Source organism: Petaurus breviceps, unplaced genomic scaffold, assembly GCF_028583685.1.
Source record: "Petaurus breviceps papuanus isolate PSGF00001 unplaced genomic scaffold, PetGlider_PUasm1.0 38, whole genome shotgun sequence".
NCBI classification, from domain to species: Eukaryota; Metazoa; Chordata; class Mammalia; order Diprotodontia; family Petauridae; genus Petaurus; species Petaurus breviceps.
The window spans coordinates 37,894,656-37,918,531 of record NW_027186304.1 but is presented as its reverse complement, the minus strand read 5'-3'; the positions used below and the strand labels follow the sequence as shown (position 1 = coordinate 37,918,531).

The 23,876-nt window shown below is 39.0% G+C and overlaps 1 protein-coding gene across 2 annotated transcripts in view; it reads left to right on the top strand.

Moving 5' to 3' along the window:
- ANKRD29 (ankyrin repeat domain 29) overlaps nt 1–10,765 on the top strand; it is a 61,680-nt gene extending 50,915 nt beyond the window's left edge. For both annotated transcript variants that reach the window (XM_069099793.1, XM_069099794.1), the window contains exons 8-10: nt 3,357–3,452; nt 5,157–5,255; nt 9,358–10,765. In XM_069099793.1, the coding sequence (XP_068955894.1) occupies nt 3,357–3,452; nt 5,157–5,255; nt 9,358–9,441 (279 nt within the window). In that variant the 3' untranslated portion in view covers nt 9,442–10,765. The remainder of the gene's footprint in view (nt 1–3,356; nt 3,453–5,156; nt 5,256–9,357) is intronic.
- The last annotated feature ends 13,111 nt before the right edge of the window (nt 10,766–23,876 follow it).

The window sequence follows — 23,876 nt, the reverse complement described above, 5'->3', positions numbered from 1 at the left end:
AAGCACAAGTGTGATCAAAAAGCTCCAGTGGCTACCTGTTGCCTCTATGATAAAATACAAAGTCCCCCATTGGGTGTTTAAAGCTTTCCACAATCTAGAGGTAGCCTGTGTTTCCAGACTTATCCCACTTATTCCCTTTGATTCATACCACATTCCAGCCAATCTGGGTGACATAGAATCTGCCATTCCATCTTTGAGCTGCCTGCCTTTGCATAGACTGTCCCTCCCTCCTCTTAGAATTCTATCTCTGGACAAAACTCACCTCAAATGTCACTCCTGGTCCAACTGTCCCTTCTCAAATTCTCTTTATCTGTGCTTTACACAAGAGCAGAGACTGTCCTTGTATCCTCAACACATTACCGGGCACATATATGGTAGGTGCTTAATAAATGTTTACTGACTGACTTTCACCTAGGTGGTGGTGATCTGGGAGGAAGACCAGAGATAGCTTTCTCATTTCTGGGTGGGCCACTAGGTGGTGATCTGGGGTCAAACTACCCCAGCTCAGCACACTATCAGCATCTAGTAAATTGCTCTATCAGATCAGGTCACTAGATGGCCCTCAAAGCTTACTTTTGCCACAAGTAAAAACCCATTTTTCTGCTTTTCTGGAACTCTTCTCTAAGAATATAATTTAGCCATATCATAATCCATAATGCCTTGGCTTGTGGCCAGTATCATTTACATCGAGATTCTAATCTCTTTCTCAGCTTCAGTGACCCGAAAGGATTATTTCTTGTCATCAATAAGTCAACATTTATTAAGCACCTACTATGTGCCAGCCAGACATTGTGCTAAGTGATTGAAAATATTAAAAAGGTGGCACAGTGAATAGAGCACCAGCCCTAGAGTCAGGAGGACCTGGGTTCAGATCCAGCCTCTGACACTTGACACATACATTAAAAAAAAAAAACTAGCCGTGTGACCTTGGGCAAGTTACTTAACCCCAAATGCCCTACCCTTCCCCCTCCAAAAAGCAAAATATATATAAAAGTGAGAAGACAGTCCTAGCCCTCAAGGAGTTTACTGAGGGAGACAACATGTGAACAAATATGTACAAAATCCTAGTACAGAGAAAAGAAACCTAATAGTCCCACCTTTACAAGTTCCCACTGATTGGCAGTCTGTTGCTCTGGTTGATGTTTGAAATCTCAGCTGCCTCCAACCCACCTATCTTCACCTGGTGTTTCCCAGACACACCCACAGACCGTGGTGGTGAGGGATCACCCCTCTGGGCGTTCTGGTCCCCAAAGTAAAGGCTATCACACCTATTTCCCACTGTCTTATTGGGATTGTAAAGACTTACCCTTACTACCTCTCGACTGTCACTCGCTGCCTTCATGGACTCTTGAAGGTATTTCAGTTGTCAGTTTAACAAAACCTCCCAGGCTGTTCACCAGAGAGCCTGTGACATCTTGACATCTTTTCCAACAGATCTCCAGAGTGTTTCTCAAGTTTCCTCCTCTGGTCCTTTCTGTAAAACACTACGGCACTTTTAAAATATTCACTTTATACTGTAACAACAGAATTATGATAAATATCCTAAGCAATTCACCTCCATGTTCCCTTCTTTCATCCGGTGCCTAGAAATGGTAGGAAAATGCAGAAAGACAAGAAAGAAAAAAACTCAGCCAAGAGGAGGTTACATGTGAATACATGTGTTGTGTCCTTCTAATAGAATGTATGCTCCTTCACCGAGAGAAAGAACTATAGAGTCTGAATGCAGATTGAAGCAAATTACCTGTTCTCTCTTTTCTTCTTGTTTTGTTTTATTTCCTCTTTCTCATTGTTCACCCCATTGGTTATAATCCTTCTTTACAACCTGACTAATGTTTAATGTGAAGGTACTTGTAGATCCTGTATTTGATTGCATGCTGCCATGGGGGGAGGAGGCAGAGGGAGGGGGAGAAAATTTGAAACTCGAGGGATTGTAGAACTGAATGTTGTAAACTAAAAGTAAATAAGTAAATTTTTAAAAAAAAGAAGAATGTATGCTCCTTGAAGACAGGGTCTGTTTTTCTATTTTGTCTTTGTATTACCAAAGCCCCAAACATTGCCACATATATACATGTTGCTTATTAAATGAGATGGCATATGCAATGTACTCTGCCCATCTTCAAGTGCTATATATAATACATATAATATATAACATAAATATACTGGCATAATATATTAATATATACTATAAATTATTATATAAAGCTATTATTATTTTGATATTTTGTTGAATTCAGGGAAATAGTTATCTTCAGGTATTTTGAGGACTGTCACACAAAAAAGTAATTTTTTTACTTTGGTTCAAGAAGGGAGAACTATAAGCAAAGGATGAAAGTTGCAGAGGAACAAATTTTAACCTTAGTTATTCCAAAGTAGAATAGGATGTCGGGGGAAATAATAAGAGACAGGCAATGACAGGCAATTCACACAAATTAAGGATGTGATAAGAGATTTTTATTCAGGTATTGGACTAAGTGAGGTCTCTTGCACCTCTGAGATTCAGTGATTCTGTCACAAAAAAAAACCAAACAAACTGGAAACAGCCTTCATGATTAAGGAATGCCTATAGCATATTCATATAATTTAATAATGTAATGAAATGAATGTAATACAAATAAAATAATGTAATGAAATAAATATGAAGAAGATAAGGAAATATGGAAGGATTTCCATGAAGTGGTGTCAGGCAAGACTGACAGAATAAAAATAATATACTAATGACTATAATCATATTATTATAAACAAAGATAACATTTTATCAATACACAGATCAATTTGGAAGGGGACACAGAACAAATGTTATTTGCTAAAATGCAGATCATATTATGTTTTTCCAGTCAAAATGCAAATAGAAATTTGAAGTTTTACCTGGAAATTTATTCCACATCTTAATTATCTATTTGTATTTCTTGAAAATTTTGCCAAATACATAATGAAAAAGAATACCATAGATTCAGAAATGTTTCAGCGTTAGTATGAAATTCAACAGGGTTCATTTAACATTACTAAGTTACTAATTGGAAAGAAGGTCACTTGGGGGCCTCCTTGCCCTCCTGGTCTCTCTATCCTGAAACTGGAGCTGAATAAATTTCCCAAAGCTAGATGTATGATGGAGGAATCTGTTTGGTTCGCCTATAGTTTTGTCAGAGATCAACAGCATTTAATGTGCTTAATGGTAGTTATCTATTGGGAGATCATCTAAGATCAGCATTTTAAGTCTACACAACTTGCCTACCAAAAATTGTTCCCTGATTGCTAATACAGTACCAGCACATTCTGTATTCTCCTGTCATCCACTATGAGTTAATGCATTACTCCTTTCATAACCGACTTTTGTCTACCTCTCTCCCTCCCTTAAGGATGGTACAACAGCATTATTGAAAGCTGCCAATAAAGGGTACAATGATGTCATTGAGGAACTGCTGAAGTTCTCTCCCACCCTTGGCCTTTTAAAGGTATGGTCTAAAAAGGAAGTTAAGTCATCTGCAATGAAAGGAACTTAGAAAGGAAGAAGTCTACACGTAAAAGCTTTTGTATAACTACATATTAGTAGAAATTTTTTTTACCTCTCTCACACATACAAACACCTTTTTTGGACCTGGGGAGGCATAAAGACAGCATAAACATAAAGAAGAGGAGGGAGAAGGGGCAGGGAGAAGAAATTGACCAAGGAGTTCTAATACCATATTTTCCAGAAAAAGACAAAGCAACCACCCAAATCTCCCAAAAATCTCCTAAAAGACAAAACCCAAATTATTAAGCATTAGAAATTAAATGGTTTCAATAAGAAACCAGTCATATTGCTGATAATCCCAATTGCTTATGAATCTTCTCCAGAAGGGTAGTTATACTCTTATAAGCATTTTCTTCTCCATCTTTTTCATCATCTGAAGTTAAAGGGCAGTATCTAGGATTGTCCTCCAGAGTCAAAGGTGGCATACAGAACAGTAAAATGTCTAAGTGGGGCGGTGGATAGAGAGAGCTGGCCTTGGAATCAGGAAGACCTCAGTTCAAATCCTGCCTCAGACATTGACTGTGTAACCCTGAGCAAGTCACTTAACCTCTCTCAGCCTCAGTTTCCTCATCTGTACAATGGGGCACCTACCTCACAGGATTTTTAAGAGGATCAAATGAGATAATATATAGAAAGTGCCTTGCAAACCTTAGAGCACTATATGAATTCCAAAAGCTATTATTATATGTCAGGCATGTGGCACTGGGATTAGAATCAAGAAGACTCATCTTCCTGAGTTCAAATCCAACCTCAGAAACTTACTAGCTCTCCGACCCTGGGCAAGTCATCTAACCCTGTCTGCCTCAGTTTTCTCATCTGTAAAATGAGCTGGAGAAGGAAATGCCAAACCATTCTAGTACCCTTGAAAAAAAATACCCATGGGGCGGCTAGGTGGCGCAGTGAATAAATACAGCACCAGCCCTAGAGTTGGGAGGACCTGAGTTCAAATCCAGCCTCAGACACGGAACACTTACTAGCTTGTGACCTTGGGCAAGTCACTTAACCCCAACTGCCCTGCCTTCCCCCCTACAAAAACAAAAACCCACAAAGAATCAGACACAACTGAAATGACAAGCTATTATTATTGTTGTTATTGTTAAAATTGTCCCTCTAAATGAGCCATGTTGTATGCTAAGGACTTCACTAAAGATTAGATACATTTTGGTGGAAGTTTTTCTAAAATTACCATATACTTCCCTTGTCTTATTAACACACATTAAATGTAATGAAACCTTTTCTTGATGGGTTGGTATCATCATTATAAATACCAGTTACTTGGGATACTGAATCGTACTCCCCTCAGGGGCTACAAAGTGATGAAGGACTATTTCCCCCTAAACTAAATGTCTCCAGATGTCTGTGTTTTTCATTTCTTCTGTCTGCTTTTTATAGTTTTTCTATCTCTGTCTTTGCCATCGACCTGTCAGCATTTACTGAACAGTTCTCATGTAGAAGGCAAGGAAGGAGATCCTAGGCATTAGAAGGGTTCTGAAAGGAAGAGGGGGAAGTATAGGGGAAATAAGACTGCTGTTTGTGTCCTGACAATCTCGTTCTTCGAGCTCTGGCTTTATAATCAATGCCTAAACTATGTGAATGGTTTCATCCCTTCTGTGGTTGCTACTAACACCAGAAATGTTTCTTCTAGAATGGAACGACAGCTCTCCACGCTGCAGTGCTCAGCGGGAACATCAGAGCAGTCACCTTGCTCCTGGAAGCTGGTGCAGACCCTGCCCTGAGAAACAAGGTAACCCATTTTACTGTGTCTAATTCCTTGCAGTGGTCAAGCAGAGGCCCATATTGGACTAAAACCATCCACCAATAGTTTTCATCTTGGAATGACTTCTGAGCCCTTGGGGTAAAGTGGCATACCTATGCTCAAAGATATGCTGTAGAAATGTTTTAAAATTCTACTGCCTAGTACCATTCTTTTGAGACAAATTCCATCAAGTAATATCTGGACATTCAAGGAGTTTCCAACTTAGAAACTAGCTGTGTTCCAAAAGTTTATTTATTTGTTTTGAACTGAGGATGCATTCCCCACCCCCATAGGAAACCGAATTATAAATGGAAATCAGGTTCCTTTCTGAAGCTTATTTATTTCGTAATGGGGACTGCCTCAGGAAGGCCCATCACTGGAGCTCTAATACATTTCTAATTTTTTTTTAAAAAGGTGTTTTTTTTTACTAAGAAGAACTATTAATTTTTTGGATTATCAAGAACTAAATGAAATAGAAAAATAATAAAATTGATAAGAAATAATTTTTCATTTATGCTCAATGCTGTTACATCAGGATATAAGGATGCCTTTCTCTAAGGCTTCCTTCAACCCATCAGCCCAAGAGAGACCCTAATATGACTCTACATCTGCTCACTCTTCCAGTACAAACAGTCATAATATTTGTGAGCTTGGACTGTGCCCTGCTCAAGGACCCTTATGCTATATATAGTCCCTGTCCCTGAGTGACCTGAGAAGAGAGTTAAGTAAGAATCTCATTTCTCTCCCTGCTCCCTAGGAGTTTAAGGGAGGGGAAGGTGGCTAATTTACTTCTCTTTATGGTAAACCACTTCCATATTGAAAAGGAGTCAGAAAGCTTGGCTCAGGTCATGGTTCCAGCCAATGCGTGAGATCTGGGAAGCAAGGGATGTATTCTTGATGCTATATCCACATAGTAGATAGAATACTGTACTTGGAATCATGAAGACTCATCTAAGGCTGGATTTGAACTCACAGAGATGAGTCTTCCTAATTCCAAGCCCAGTACTTTATCCACTGAGCCATCTAGTTGCCCAGGGTCACATAATTAAGAAATAGGAGGCTGCTGAAATAGTTTGGGGAATAGATGATGAGGGTCTGAGTTAAAGTAGTAGCCCTGTGAGTAGAGAGAGGATATATGAAAATAATAAAGATAGAAACAAGATCTGGCAATTGATTAGATATGTGTGGAGACTGAGAGTGAGAACAAACGTGAGTGATTAGAAGGATGGTGGTGCCCTTAACCATAGGAGGGAAGGTTGGAGAGAGGATGGATTGGGGGAGTGGCGCAATATATGGATATAATGATATAATGAGTTTGGTTTTGAGCATGCTGAGTTAAAAATTCCTACAGACATTCATTTCTGTGTGTTTAGCAGGCAGTTGGTGATCCTGGACTGGAACTCAGGATAGAAACTAGAGCTAGAACACAGATTTGGGAAGCATCTGCTTAGCTGACCATTGAACCCATGGGGGCTGACTAAGTCACCAAATGAGAAAGTATAGAAGAAAGGAAGGAAATAAGCATTTATTAATTAACTACCATGTACCAAGCACTGAGCTAAATGCACTACAAATATTATTTCATTTGATCTTCATAAAAATCCTGGGAGAGAGGTGCTATTAGAATCACCATTTTACAATTGGGAAAACTGAGGCAGACAGAGGTTAAATGACTTGCCCAGAGTTACACAGCTAGTAAGTGTCTTGAGATAGATGTGAACTCGGATCTTTCTGACTCTATAGCCAATACTTTATCCACTGCCCCATTTAGCTGCCCCACAGAAGAAAAGAGAAGGGGCAGCTAGGTGGCACAGTGAATAGAGCACCAGCCCTGGAGTCAGGAGGACCTGAATTAAAATTTGACCTCAGACACTTAACACTTACTAGCTGTGTGACCTTAACCCCAACTGCCCAGCCTTCCCCCCCCCCAAAAAAAAAAGAAAGAAAAGAGAAAAAGATCCAAGACAGATCCTTGGGGGATACTCACAATGAGTGAGTATCCAGCAAAGGAAATGAATGAATGAGAAGTGGCCAAATAGGTAGGGAGTACGGAGGAAAAAAAAATTTAAGAACATTATTTGTTTGGAGTTTGGGGGCTTTGATTTTGGTTTATTTCTGAAGCTCAGAGAAGTAGGGGAGAACTAAGAGAGACTAGTGAAATGAGGTGGAGAGATGAATCCTGGCTCCCTGTATTTCCTGGGGAAACCCACAGAAACAGTTTAAAATGACGGGTATTTGGAGGAACCCATGCTCCTCCTCTACACTGTTCCCCTACAGGACAAAAGCTTAATTCTTTCTCCCCATGTTGATTGCATCCAATACCTTCTATTTAGTCATCTAACAAGTTCAAGGTATATTATGGAGCTCTATTTTGAATATAGTTGCTATGGGAGAAATATCTTCTCTCTGAGTTCATGTGGTGGGTAACTGCTACCAAATATATATTTACTACAATGTAGAAATCATGGTGGTGATATTACTAGGCAAAGGCATAGTTTCAGGCCTCAGAGAAAACCTCAATCACAAGGGTTCTAACAAGGCATCTTATTGGCAAAATTACAGAATAACAGAGAATTCTTTTACACATGGCAGTCTTGTACATTCCTCTTAGGCCATAAAAGTTGAAAAGAAGATAGATCCAAAATCCCTTCAATTTTTCCTTTTTCTTCCCTTTCCTTCCCTTCCTTTCCCTGTCATCAAGGTTGAACAAACAGCCATAATCTCATTCATCCCCTAAGGAAAAAACAAACCTCATCAAACAAACTCTATAGATAAACTAATGTATAGGAAGATTAAACTACATTTAGAAGATTCACAGAGAGGCTGATTAAGGAATATTTACATGTCAGGAGTCAGGGACCGTTGAGATTCTTCCTCTGGCTTCTTATCTAAGGAATGTTTAAGGCTCTAAGTTAATTTTCATTATCTCTTGGGACAGATTTTGGTCAGGCGAGGCTAATGTTAACAGAATCTAGACTTTTAGTCAACCAAAATTTGCAGGATGAATGGCTGAGTCCCAAATAATAAAAGGAAATAAAATGTGTACATATAATACACACATATTTGCATATATACATGTATAATACACATATAGATTGTTGTACATGTTTGTACAGAAACATGCTTGCACGTGCTGTATACATACATATATGCATTGTGTACACCTATATTATTTGTGTGTACATATATGTATATATGCATATAATATCCTAGGTGTACAGTTGTTTGCATGCTATTTCCTTCATTAAACTGAGTTCCTCGACAGCAGGGATTATCTATTACTCATCTTTGCTTTTCCAGAGCTTAGCACATTGTCTTGCACATAGTAAGTGATAATGCTGTTGACTCAATGACCTGATTCATAGAAAACTATAATTTAAATGTCATGTGAAATGATACCTTGCAAATATATGATGCTTTGCATTTTTCAAAGCATTTTTGTGGAACAAGATACCTCTGTGAGATTGTCCCAACCAATGTACTTTGCAAGAATGTTATCAATACATCATAATTGGTCCCTGCTATAGAATCCCATAATCCCATTGTAACTTTTTCCACTAATTATCCATTTGTAACATTGATCTGTGGAACTAACTACCCCAGAACATCATTCTGCTTAATATTTTGCTTTCTTTCCTATTGTTACTTTTTGACAATATTAGATTATGCTTGCTCATAAACTCCTATGATCCCCATACAACCCTGAAGTTAATAAAGAGAAGAGAAAACAATTATTTAGAGATGTTTGGTCATTTGCCTGAGGTAAAGTAACTGGTAAGTTGGCACAACCACAATTGAAACCCAGGTCTCTCAAGTGTTTATACAGGAGCCTTCCACCAAACCACACTGTCTCCCAATAACACTAGCAAATCAATCTGTGCTATTGAATTGTAGACCACAGATCACTTGCAGCATAAGTCACTGTGGTTTACAATTTGGGCAGCACTGGAGTTAGGAAGACACAGTGCCATAGGTAAATAATCTGGGGATTTTAGATCAATGGAAGGGAGATTACTGGGGACTGGTGTATCAAGACGTACAACATGGCACCTGAGTTGGGGTTTCCTTACTGCTGTATTTCTTCTTTCAGGCAAATGAACTACCAGCAGAACTAACCAAAAATGAACGCATTTTACGGCTCCTCCGAAGTAAAGAAACACACAGGAAGAGTTAATTCAGCTCCTATTTCATGGTGGCTAAATCCCGTCCACATCAGTAAGAAAGTAAATTTGTTCTACAAACAGTTTTGAACTTTGGTTTTTGAAAGTATTTTGTTTAACTGGCTCACAATGCCTGCACTGCTGCTCTCTGGACAATCTTAGGGTCTCCACACTGTGCCCTAGCTTCGAAGTATGAGGCGGCTCCCAGACGCCTTCACTGTCCCTTACAACAAGGTTTACACACTGGCCTGTTAACTAGACTCCACTGTGTTTCAGCACCTTCATGGAGTGGAAAGAAACCCCCTTACACCATTCAGTTAACAAATTCTAAGGGTAGCAGGGCTGCCAGCCCTAATCAAGGCCGTAAGCACTTCTGCCTCCTTTAGAGGGTTCACTTTCTTTTTTGTGTCACATATAGCTCTCTTAATAGAAACATATATCCATATATTCATCTAGGTAGGGAGTTTCTTTTATTTCATTGCAATATGTTTTCTTCTACTTAAGGATCATAGCCATAATGATTAGGAACCAGGTAAATGACAAACCCAAATGCATTCTTGTTGAAGAGTATCCATGCTATTTGTCAAGAATGCACATGCTTCTCAAGGAGGAGGTATTCGACTCTAAAGAACAACTGGTGTTTTGTGAGTCAGTCCTCTCCTGATTCCTCACATTAAAATAACATCTTTGATTAAGATACGGGAGAAGGCAAAATGAATATTTTGGAAAGAGACAGTGTAGAATAGAGGAAAGAAGACCAAATATGGAGTCAGAGAAACTGGGTTCAAATCTCAACTCTGCCACTTGTTACTTGTGTGACCTTGGATAGGTAACAAACCCTCTGGGCCTCATTTCCTCATGAGGGAGTTGGGACTGGTTGAACTCTAAGGTTCCCTAAAGCCCCTTCCAGTTCTGAATTTATTATCCTATGAAAACCCACTTTGATTCTGATTCAGGGAAATTACAAAACTATCCAAAATTTGGGTTTGTCCCCTTGAACTTTAATTTGAGCTCTACCCTTTGGAAAAACTTTCCAAGGACAGAAAGAGGCTTTCTGTATCTATTGAGGAATATAGAATTTCTAATGTCACTTTGCTTTATGCAATAGATTTTGAGAACATAGAATAAAAGGTAAGATGTGTTGTTACTACTACAGTTATATAAGTTATGCCTAAATGTTATTTATTTAGTAAATATCTACTCATGTATGGGACATGCTGATTGATTCCAAGAAAGGAATTGAGTTTTGTGTGGTCTTATTTTAAAGTTGTTTCTTTGGGGGAATCATGACTTATATTAAATGCACTTAATTATCAACGGTGTCTAATTGCCTCAAAATCAGTGCCTAATTTCACACACACACGCACACACACACACAACCAGGTTTTCCATCATTTGAACATAAAATATATAGAGGATCTTTCTGTACTTTAAAAATGTCCTTAGCTTTCTTGTTAATGTGTCATCCTTTGGTTCCCTGCTCATGAACCTGTATGAAGGAAATGGTGATTTATCTATTTGCTGTACAACCTCTAAGTAATTAAGTGTGTGTTCAGATGCTTTTCAGTCGTGTATGACTCTTTGTGACCCCATTTGGGGTTTTCTCAGCAGAAATACTGGAGTAGTTTGCCATTTCCTTCTCCAGCTCATTTTACAGATGAGGAAACTGAAACAAGTGAGGTTAAGTGACTTGTCCAACGTCACACAGTAAGTGTCTGAAGCCAGATTTGAACTCAGGAAGAATAAGTCTTCCTGACTCCAGGCCTTGGTACTCTATCCACTGTGTCACCTACCTGCCCAGTAATTAATTGATTCATTTCAACTTTTGAAGCTAGAAATTGATCCCTAAAATTAATATTGATTAGTACTAACAACAAATTGTCCTTATTAGCTCCAAGAGCAGAACCAATTTTGCCCTGGAAGTAATAGGATGCAGGTTTCTAGTCTTTTCTCTGTCACTGACCAGCTTCAAGAACCTTAGCAAAATACATCACCTCTCTGGGCCTCAGTTTCCTAGGCTATAAAATGGCAAGGTTGTACTAAATGATCTCTGAGTTCCTTCCAGCTTGAAATCGTGTGGTCCTATGTCCCGCGGAGACCACAATAGCATCACTAGAGATGTGAATCCTTACTAGGAAGGACCAAAAGATAAAGAAAAGAAGAATCATAAATCTAACTATAGTTATTCATATTCGCTGTCCTTGGTGTGTTTAATTGATCAAGTGGATAAAAATCTAGAACAGATGTAAAGGCTTAAAAGAGAACATGGTAACTTCAAACATAATTTAACTGGAATCTCTCTTAGCTGCAGTTTGAAAAAGGGTATTATGTTTAGCTTAGAGGGATTTCTATTTGATATTGACTGTACCAGGCAAGATGCCCACATAAATCACCTTACCAAAGTTTGTTCTTGAATGTTGGAGACTGCTATTCTTTCAGAAACCGGCCAAAAAAACCCTCATATTTTAGGTATTGATTTATGTAACAATTGAGTTAGCTCTTTATCCTGAGAACTTGTAAGAATAAGTCCTGTACGTGGTGGGAGAGAGAGAGACAGAGACAGAGAGACAGAGACAGAGACAAAGAAAGACAGACAGACAAACAGATAGGCAGGTAAGTGGCATAGTAGACAGAGTGCTGGGCCTGGAGGCAGGAGGACCTCAGTTCAAATTTGACCTCAGACATTTACTAACTGTATAATCCTGTGAAATTCACTCAATCTTATTTGCCTCGGTTTCCTCATATGTAAATTAAGCTGGAGAAGGAATTGCAAACCACTCCACTATCTTTGCCAAGAAAGCCCCAAATGGTGCCATGGAGAGTCAGACAACAATTGAATAACATATCTTTTTATCTATTTTCAATGTTACAATTAAAATTAAAATGAATATACTACATAGTTTGTATTTACTTTTTTTTAAATTAGAAGCTGTTTTTTTTTGTTTCAGCAGCATACAATTTGTGTGCCTAATCTAACCCTGGTATTAAATATAGAAATTGTTTTAGGTCACTACTAGATCATGAGGAGTCAAGTAGGTGGCAAAGTGAGCTTGAAGTCAGAAAAAAAACTGAGTTTGAATACTGAACCAGTTTTGTGAGTCTGGATAAGTTTCTTAGCTTCAGTTTCCTCATCTATAAACTGGACATAATAATATCACCTACCTCATGGGTTTGCTGCGAGGATACCATGTGTAAAATACCTTAGATCTGTATTAGTGTTGGTTATTACTGTCAACTTTCTGAGCATTATTATCATTCTTAGATTTGAATGTGCCTGGTAATTCATTATTTCCACTGTGGTTAACCTTTCTATTCCTCCTAAGCAGTTCTGAATTTAAGCGTAACCTTTTCCCCACCTCTAAGCTTCAGCCTCTCCTGGCCTTCCATCCCCACCTCCCAAAAAGACACGAGAAGCAGAACTGCTGACTGCCTTTTAATTATATTTGGCCTTTTCAGTAGCTCTCCATTGTGAAATAAACCAGTGCTTTGCCAGAACTTCCTGTTTGTCAAACAGCAGAGTTATAAACTGTATGGTTCCCCAAGAATCTGGAAAGTGCAGTCACTGTAGCTCCCTCCCTTCCCCCAAATGATTCCAGGACACCCACGTGTCACCATGAGGAGCCCACGTCCTAGGCTATCCAATGGACCTGTGTACGGAATGCTCACAATCCATGCTGCCAGCAAGCAAGAGAGTCCTGATCTCACTAAAATTCACCCACTCTTGCATTTTTAATTGTGCAGAAAATGCTAGCAATACTAGTCAACTGTATTAATTTTTAATTTGGTCAGCAATCCAGAAGGAATGACCCCACATTCACGAGAGTCACTAAATAGCCAACATACAAGAATAAGTTTTAACAACCATCTCTAAACCAGCAAAAATGAACTCAGAATCTGATGTAGAAAAACTCTCTTCCAAGACTAGCCTGAAACCAGTCAATGCCCAGCTAGGACTCATATTTATTTGTATAGGAACCCTTCAGTTGTCACAGGCTTGGTTAGACTATGATGCTAATGAGGGCATGGTTGGAGACTTCAGTTCAATTGATCAAATATTTATTAAGCACCTACTATGTGCTGGGGAGGGAGGAGAGGGGAGGGGGCAGCTAAATGGCAAAGTGGGTAGAATGCCAGGCCTGAAGTCAGGAAGATTTATCTTCCTGAGTTCAAATCTAGCCTCAGACACTTACTAGCTGTGTGACCCTGGGCAAGTCACTTAACCTTGCTTGTTTCAGTTTCCTCATCTGTAAAATGAGCTGGAAAAGGAAGTGGCAAACCAGTCCAGTATCTCTGCCAAGAAAACCCCAAATGGGGTCATGAGCAGTCAGACATGACTGAAACAACTGAAAGAGACATGTGCTGAGTAGCTTTGCAAAGTAAATAGAGTGCTGGCTTTGGAATCAAGAAGGTGTAAGCCCTACTTCTGATACATCCTGGCTGGGACCCTCTATATTTCACATCAGGGCCCTAGGCCATTCTCTAAGACTAAAAGTTGCCCAGTAGCTGCAATCTGCATTGATAAAGGAAGTTCCCTGCAACACTGAAATCACAAGTCTGGTTGGGGGAAAAAAATCTGCCAGACACAGGAGATACAAAGAAAAAAAATAAAACAAGTCCTGTCCTCGGGGAAATTTCATTCTCCTAAAAGTAAATACAATGAAAATCAAAGTAATTGCAGCAGGGAAAGACAGTTGACGCCTGGGAAGTCAGGAAAGGTCTCATCTGAGTCGTGCTTTGAAGGAAGTCAGGGATTCTGTGAGGCAAAGGTGAGGAGGCAGTGCATTTCAAAATTAGAGGGCTAATTGTACAAAGGGATGGAAGATGGAGCAGTGTGAGGAGGGAACCATTGGCAGACTTCTGATGAAATGGGAGAATAAATGAAAGGTAGGTGGGAAGCAGATATCAGAGAGCTTTCTATATCATGCTGGAGATTTTGTATCTATCATCTCGAGGGAAGAGGGAGCCATTGAGGACTGTTGAGTTGGAGGCTGTCATGTTCAGACTGGTGTTTTAGGAATAGTAGCATTTGTGTGGAAATAAAAGAGAGCACATATTAAAAACAGATCATTAGAGCTTAACTATTTTTCCTCAAGAGATATCTTCCACAAACGTATATGAAAATGGAAAGCCCCTAACTTGTATGTGGCTATATCTTCACAAAGAAAAATGAAAGAAACAATTGTTCTGGCTTAAAATGACAAAGTGTCCATGGTTCCTTGAGATAACTAATCTTGCCACAAATTACCCCATTCATAAGATCATAGAATCATAGATTAAGAGCTAAAAGGAACCTTAGAGGTCACCAAATCCAACCCCTCACCTTACAGGTGTGTATAGGAGATGTAGAAGGGGAGGGGATCTGGTGAGAGAGAAGGGAGAGAGAGACAGAGACAGAGAGAGACAGAAAGATAGAGACAGAGAGAGGGGAGAGAGAGAGAGACAGAGACAGAGAGTGATGAGAGAAGAGACAGAGAGAGGAGACAGAGAAAGACAGAGAGGAGAGAGAGAGACAAAGAGAGAAGAGAAGGAGAGGAAAGGAGAGAAGGCTAGAGAGAGGAAAAAGAAAGAGGAGAGAGAAAGGGAGAGAGGAGAAAGAATAGAGGAGAAAGAGGAGAGAGGAAAGAGTGGATAAAGAAAGAGAAGAGAAAAGAAAGAGGAAAGAGAGAGGGAGAGATAAAGGAAGAAAAAGAAAGGAAGAAGGAAAGAAAGAAATAAAGGAAGGAAGGAAGGGAGAGGGAAAGAGAGAGGGGAGAGAGAGAAAGGAGAGAGGAAAGAGAGGAGAGAAAAAAGGGAGAGGAAAGAGCATGTTAAACACTAAGTGCATTAGAGTTATTAAATCGAGTGCTTCCTGATGTCTAAGGAGGAAGGTCATTCCTAACTGGGGATCAAGAAGGGAAGGCTTCATGGAAGAGGCAGGCTTTTAGTTGAGTTTTAATCAAACAATCTTCAAACATCATTATTTTTCTAAATCCCAAGCACTGTCCTAGACACTGAGGGTACAAAGACAAAGATTAAAAAAAAAAACCTTTCCCTTAAGGAGTTTGCCAAACAGAAAGGGTGTTTATTTTAGACTAGAAGTAATGGGAGCACTGGAGATTTTTCAGCAGGGAAGGACATGGTCGGATGTATGCTTTAGAAATATTGTTTTGGCAGTTGTATGGAGGATAGGTTAGAAAGGAGAAAGACTTGAGACAGGATCACCAGTTTGGAAGCCATTGCAATAGCGCAATAGAGGGATGATGAGGGCCTGGACAGGGATGGTGGCTTTGAATTAAGAAAAGAGGGGAGATATGAATGGAATGGAATTGACAAGACTTGGCAAGTTACTGAATGTGGGTGATGAAGGAGAATGAAGAGTTGAGGATGATGCCAAGGTTGTAAAATTAGGAAGAAGATGGTGCCCTCAGCAGATGCAAGGGAGTTAGAAAGGTGTGTGGGTTTTTGAAGGGAACAGTTGGGAAGCAGGTCTAGGAATGCTCTGTCCTGGACCTTCAAGGTGACAGAATGATGGAATGAATCATAGAACAAGGGGTCATGGAATCCAGGATTCAACAAATGGACTTTAGATCTAAGACCAGATAATTTTTAAAATGAGATGAATGTTTCAGCTATTGTTTTTGTTGTCACCATTAATTGCTAGCATTTACATAGTGCTTTAGGTTTACAAATCACTTTCGGTTAGTTATCTCTTTTGGTCTTCACAGTAAGCCAGTGAGGGAGAAAATTATCACTATTTGGAAATGAGGAAACTGAGAATGAGAGTGAATGACTTGGGCAGTGGCACAAATCTAGTAAGTGTCTGAGATGTGATTCAAATTCAAATCTTCCTGCCTCCAAGTCCAATAGTATTGACTCTGCCACTTACCTGCCTCTCCTTATTCAGTCATGTCTGACTCTTTGTGACCCATGAACCATATTGTCCATGGGATCTTCTTGACAAAGATACTGGGGTGGTTTGTCATTTCTTCCTCCAGAAGTTAAGTGACTTGCCCAGGGTCATACTGCTAGTGTCTGAGGCCAGATTTGAATTCAGGTCTTCCTGACTCCAGGCCCAGTGTTCTATCCACTGAGCACCTGTCTCTTAAGAAAAGAAAAACAAGAGGAATAACTTTTTTAGAAGCAGCTTGTTGCAGATTAGGAGTCTGCAGAAAAACTAACAAAATTTTAAATGCTACAATGATGTTTAGTCTCTGTAGTTTATTCTCTATATCGCTGTCAAGAACGTATATAAGTGGGGTGGCTAGGTGGTGCAGTGAATAAAGCACCAGCCCTGGAGTCAGGAGGACCTGAGTTCAAAGACACTTGACACACTTACTAGTCATGTGACTTTGGGCAAGTCACTTAACCCCAATTGCCCTCCAAAAAGCAAAAAGAAGAAGAAGAAGAAGACATATAAGGATGTTTGCTATTTGGGATTTTTTTTTTTTGCAAATGCCAGTGCCAATCTTATTCTACAAACTTAAAAGAATCAATAGTGCTTTCTGAATAACATATGCATGCATAGGTAGCCTGTATCAATATTCTGAAGTCTTTTTCTTCCTAATATAAGAATCCTTGTGAAAGGTTCCTCCTTCCCTCTGCATTCTGAGATAGTCATTCACATGTGTAATCCTGAGGGAAAAGTCTCCTTACTCTGAAAGAATAATCCAAAGTGATTCTTCTGGTGCCAACCAGGCAACTTAAGAGACAGAATTTTCTGGGAAGATTCGTGCCCATATCTATTGGCTAGTATCTGATACATGTTGCATCCTTTCTTTTGCTTTTGCTCCCAAAACCAGCCAAGATAGTCTATCCCTCTTTCCACAATTATAATTTCTTGGATAAGTGACTCAAACTTCTCTATAGTACTTGGCATCATGGATAAGACCTTCAACATTCCCCTTGTTAGCTAACCTAAATCAGGAAACATTCAAATCTCATATTCTCATTGCCCTCAACCTATGCCTGAGCTCAGAGACCCCAAAGCATAGATGTGGAAGTTGAAGAAGTAGATAATACCTTACCACCTCCTCTCCCCCAATCACCATCTTAGTATCCCTGAAAAGACAAGAGTACCTTTATCATCAATAAGAACCGAGACTTTTCCTATACAAAAAAAGGGAAACCTATCATGCTGTATCAGGAACTATTATTATATTACCCCAATCTAGCTGGCACAGTTAGCTAGATGGTACAGTGGACAGAGTGGAGAGAGTTCCAGGCCTAGAGTAGAAGACTCATCTTCCTGAGTACAAATTTGGTCTCAAAGACATACTAGTTGTGTGACCCTGGGCAAGTCACTTAACCCTGTTTGCCTCAGTTTCCTCACCTATAAAATGAGCTGCAGAAGGAAATGGCAAACCACTCTGGAATCTCTGCCAAGAAAACCTCAGACGGCATCATGAAGAGTTGGACATGACTGAAAAATGAGTGAACAACATTACCCCAATCTGTACACAGATTTGGAATAACTGTATCGCCTCCTGGCCCTCTCTCTTTTTTCCCTTACCCCTTCCTCCAGGCAGCTATAAAGCAAACCCTTTAATAAATTTCTTCTGGACATGTAATTCTTGTACAGGGTGTCTCAGAAGTTTGGACACACAAGACATCTCATTAACTATGCATATTTTCAAGAAATGAAATGAATGAAATTTTCAACAACATTTCATTTAATTATCATACATTTTAACCATGACAATTTCATATGGAATAAAAGCTTTCATTAGCTATTGGGGTCTATTTTCCATATTAATGAAATTAATTTAATTAATTAACAAGCTTTCCTATGTGTCTTCTATGTCTTCCTATGAAATCTCATTTATGCTAATTAAATAAAATGTTGTTGAAATTTCATTCATTTCATTTCTTGAAAATATGCATAGTTATAATGAGATTTCCTATGTGTCCATATTTTAGGGACACCCTTTACATGTTTTCCTCCTTTTTTTCCTTACCTCATGTGGATGCTGGATTACCACATAACCACTCATTTGAAGAGGCCAAGTAAAGGAATGGAAAATGTTAAGAGAAATTAATCAAGTTTCCTCCTCATTGTTAAACTCCTTGAACTCAAGCACCCTTGTTCTAATTGCTTCAATGAGTTGCCCTAATTTAGGGACTAAGGCCCTCAGAGAAGACTCAAAGAAGAAACTGAACAGGTTTGACTAGCATATTTCTTAGGGCCATGTAGAGTAGGCATGGAAACCTCCCACATGCCCCAACACCACATCAACAGTGTTTACTGGAGCTACATTTCCATTTCAATAGTAAAACTTGGATGCCTATGTGTAGAAAGAACTATAGTCCCAGATAATACTGCACCCCCAGAAGGATACCACAGTGAAATTGCTGGATACCACAGAAGCCTAGCTCCAGTTTCAGCAGGATCTGATTTATTCCATCCTGTGACAGAAATAGGATTATAAAAGTGACTAGGTGGCACAGTGCATAGAGCCTGGAGTCAGGAAGACCTATGTTCAAATCTAGCCTTAAACACTTATTAACTGTGTGGCCCTGGGTCACATAACTTCTGTCTGCCTCAGTTTCTTCAACTGTAAAATGGGGATAATAATAGCACCTACCTCATAGGCTTGTTGTGAGGATAAAATGAGATGATATGTGTAGAATGCTTAGCACAATGAATGACACACAGTAGGTGCTCAAGAAATGCTTGTTTCCTTCCATTCATTCTAATTCTTCTATACAACATGATTAATGTGAAAATATGTTTAATAGGAATGTATATGTAGAGCCTATATGCTATTGCATGCCATCTTGGGGAGGGAGAAGGGGAGGGAGGGGGAGAAGATTTAAAACTTATGGAAGTTAATGTTGAAAACTAAAAATAAATTAATTAATTTTTTTTAATGCTTGTTTCCCTCCTTCATTCCCCAATTTCACGCAGAATCACATTAATCACATTAAAACCATGCCAAACACATGAGAATTTTCTCTGTCATTGAAGTCTCTGGAAAAGGGAATTCCACAGCTTTGCTTGGCAACCTGGTCCATTGATTAAAATACCCATGTCCTGAAATGAATTCTTACTACACCAGAAGCATCACATGTGGTATTGAAATCACCACAACTCGTGACCGAATTAGTCACTGACTTGAACGTTTTCAGCAGGATGAATGATACATTACTGTAAGTCTATACAAGGAGTTTCATTTCTGACTCATTCTTAACTAGTGGCACTAAAGCCATGACTGGTCAAAGTCAGTTTAAATGAGATCTCTGTAAGGTTCAGCTCTCTGGACATGTGAAATTTTAAGAAGATTATTACAGAACAATGGTTCTCAAAATGTTTCACACTACAGCTTCCTGAGGGGTCTGGTAATAACCTCATTATTTACCCAAACAATTTATTCTGGTGGTGATAGGGAACAAATAGGAAAACACTGTGACTTCTATGTTTTGCACTCACTTCCCCTTCATACCTGGAATGCTCTCCCTCCTCATCTCTGCTTCTAGGGATCTCTGCACTCCTTCAAAACTCAACCCAAGCACTCTCTTTCATAGGAGGCCTTCCCAGATGTTGGTGCCTTCACCTCCAAAGTCCCTCTACCCTTAATTTATCTTGTATGCACCTATTTATGTACATGTCATCTCCACAATTGAAAAGTAAGCATGACAGGGCAGAGCAAAGATGATGGAATAGCAGTAAACAGAGTAGCCAACACCCTCTCCCCCCCAAAAAAATTTTTTAATCAGCTCTTCCAAAAAGATGTAGAAAATGCACCAGATCAAATCTGGATGAGGAATTCAAAGAAGACACAATAAATCATTTTCCCAGAGCAAGTCAGCAGAGAGAGCCAAACAGGGAGATCTGTGGACACTGGGAAAGAGGTCTGGCTAGGAAAACACCATGAATGGCACTAGCACACAAAGGGTCCAAAACACACATAGGGCATCCCCAGACCCATACTGAGTTCCCATGAAGGAAATGGGTGCCAACTGACAGTTTGGTTGCTCACTGCTCAAGTCTGGGTCACAGGACTGCAGTCCAGAATGAACTACAGAAGGGGCCATGTGTCCAGGGATGGCGTTCCAAGGTAAGAACCTGCAGCAGGCCCTAGCCTGATAGGAGCAATTTCAGAATCAACACACACACATATGTAGATAATCTTTTTGAATGAGCTACTTGAGGGCAGGGATTCTTTTTGCTTTCTTTTTTTATTCCTAGTGTTCAGTACAATGCCTAGCATGTGGCAAGTCCTTAATGAATACTTGTTGATCAATTGACAGACAGAACTGGAAATCATTAGCACAGAGATGATAATTGAGTCCATAGGAGCTATTGAGATCACCTAGTGAGATAGTGAGTGCATAGAGAAAACTGAAGGACCAAGACAGAGCCTAGGGGAACACCCACTGTAAGTGGGTATGACATGGATAAAGATTTAGCAAAGGTGATTGAGAAGGAGCAATCAGATAATAGGTAGGAACAGAACCAAGACAGCAGTGTCACAAAAACCTTAGAAAGGAGAGGAGGTGATCAATAGTGTCAAACGTTGCAGAGAGGTCAAGAACAAGCAGGACTGAGAAAAATTGGCAAAGAGATCTTTGAAGACTTTGGAGAGGGCAGTTTCAGTTGAATTATGAGTCAGAAGTTGTATTACACAATGTCTAGAAGAGTAAGGCAAGTGGTGGCATTAGCCAGTAAAGACAGCTTTTTCCATGGTAGTTATCTAAAAAGGGAAGAACATAGTTGGCAGAGATGGTAGGATCAAATGAGGGATTTTCAAGGATAGTTAAATAATGGACATATTTCCATCAAGAATGCATATAGAAGGAGCAGCCAGGTAGCACAGCGAATAAGAGCACCAGTTCCAGTGTCGGGATGACCTGGATCAAATCCGGGCTCAGACACTCAGCACCACACCCAGAAATAGCTGGCCGTGTAACCTTGAGCAGGTTACTTAACCCCGATTGCTTAAAAAAAAAATTTTTTTTAAAAGAATGCATATAGAGGGGATGGCCTTTGGTAAAGAAAAGGGCTTCTTTAAGAAAATATTATATATATATATATATATATATATATATATATATATATATATTGTATTGTATAGAGGCGACCAGGTGGCGCAGTGAGTAAGAGCACCGGCCCTGGCATCAGGAGACCCAGGATTGGTTCCAGCCTCAGATACTTGGCACCCACACAAAATAACTGGCCGTGTAACCTTGAGCAAGTTATTTAACCCCAATTGCTTAAAAAAAATACTGTGTTGTGTGTTTTTAGGCTCAAGTCGTCAAGAAACAATTTTATTTAACATTAATATCCAAGCATTTCTAGCTTGGAGGAAGAGATAACATTGTACTGCATGCTCTCTAACATGATTTTGACCTCAAGATGACTTAAAGTAACATTTACAGACACATTGAACAAAGAAAAGATCATAATAATGTGAAAATACAGTTTGAGTAAATATTCAAGAACAGTTGAATAATCAAATAATCAAAGGAAGTTGAATAAAATGTACATTTGTACATCCATCTCATTCTGTCTACTCCTCCTGAGCCTGGAGTAAACAAAGAGACTTCTTCTCTTCCATTAATTTTTTAAATGTAAATAGTATTTTATTTTTTCCAATTACATATAAAGATAATTTCTTTTTTTTTTCTTTCTTGCTTTCTTTCTTTCTTTCATTCTTTTTTTTTTTTGCTTTTTTTTTTTGGAGGGGGGAAAACAGGGCAATTGGGGTTAAGTGACTTGCCCAAGGTCACATGACTAGTAAGTGTTAAGAGTCTGAGGCCAAATTTGAACTCAGGTCCTCCTGACTCCAGGGCCAGTGCTCTATTCACTGTGTCACCTAGCTACCCCCAACATTCATTTTTTATAAGATTTTGAGCTCCAAATTTTTTCTCCCTCTCTTCCCTTCCCCCTCCCCAAGATGGCAAGCAATCTGATATAGATTATACATATGTAATCATACAAAACATATTTCCACATTAGTCGTGTTATGAAAGAAAACAGACCAAAAAAACTCAAGAAAAATAAAGAAAGTAAAAACAAATTTGCTTCTATCTGCATTCAGATTCCATCAGTTCTTTCATTTTTCATCATGGGTCTTTTGACATTTTCTTGGTTCATTGACTTGCTGAGAATAGCTAAGTCATTCAAAACTGATCATCATACAATATTGTTGTTACCGTGTACAATGTTCTCCTGATCTGCTCACTTCACTTTACATCAGTTCATGTAAGTCTTTCCAGGTTTTTCCTGAAACCATCTTGCTCATCATTTCTTATAGCAGAGTAGTATTCCACCACAAACATATACCACAACTTTTTCAGTCGTTCCCACATTGATGGACATTCCCTCAATTTCCAATTCTTTGCCATCACAAAAAGAGCTGCTGTAAACATTTTTTGTATAAATAGGTCTTTTTCCCTTTTTAATAATCTCTTTAGGATAGAGATCTAGTAGTGATATTACTGGATCAAAGATATGCACTGTCTAGTTGCCCTTTGGGCATAGTTCCAAATTTTCTCCAGACTGGTTGGATCAGTTCACAACTCCATCAAAAAAAAAATGCATGTGTACCAATTTTCCCACACGTTCTCCAATATTTACCATTTTCCTTTTCTGTCATATTAGCCAATCTGAAAAGTGTGAGGTGGTACCTCAAAGTTGTTTCTATTTGCATTTCTCTAACCAACAGTGACTTTGAACATTTTTCCATATGACTATAGATAGCTTTCATTTCTTCATTTGAAAACTGCCTGTTCATATCCTTTGACCATTTATCAGTTGGGGAATGACTTGTATTCTTATAAATTTGACTCAATTCTCTAAATATTTGAGAAATGAGGCCTTTATCAGAGACATTGGTTGTAACCTTCCTTTCATTAATATCTTAATCCTTTATCATTGGAGAAGTATGAGCACCAGAAAAATCAGTTCAGGTGGGCAGGGATGAAATGATATGAACAAGATAAGAGTTATTCTTTATAGAAAATGTTTGAGTACCACCTTTAATCCATTATCCTAAGAAAAGCCTCTTTCCAAGTGGGTTTTCCAAAGATTTTGTAAAGGACTTTTTAGGCCAGAGAAATATTTAGAATAGATACTGTGGGGAATGGCTTAGAGAACTGGTTGGGAAGGAGTAGAAGGGTTTCTGCAGAATGAGGGCCTAATTGAGATTAAATAGCATATCTAAGTCACTATTGAATGGAGAAATGCAAATTAAAACAATTCTGCAACATTTGACACTATTGATCACCTCCTCCTGAATTATTAGCAGATCTATTAGACTGGAAAGAAAAGGAAAATGAGCAATATTGGAAGGGATATGGGGGAAAATTTTTTAAAAGAGATTAAATTGAAAAAATTTGGAGTTGACTCAGTTATCATGGTGTCTTGATTTCCTCTAGCCCCATTAACCACTATATGAATAGGACTGAAGGAGCTAGATGGTGGGAGTAATACAGAGCTTTGATTTGATGAGGTACGATTGATGACAAGATA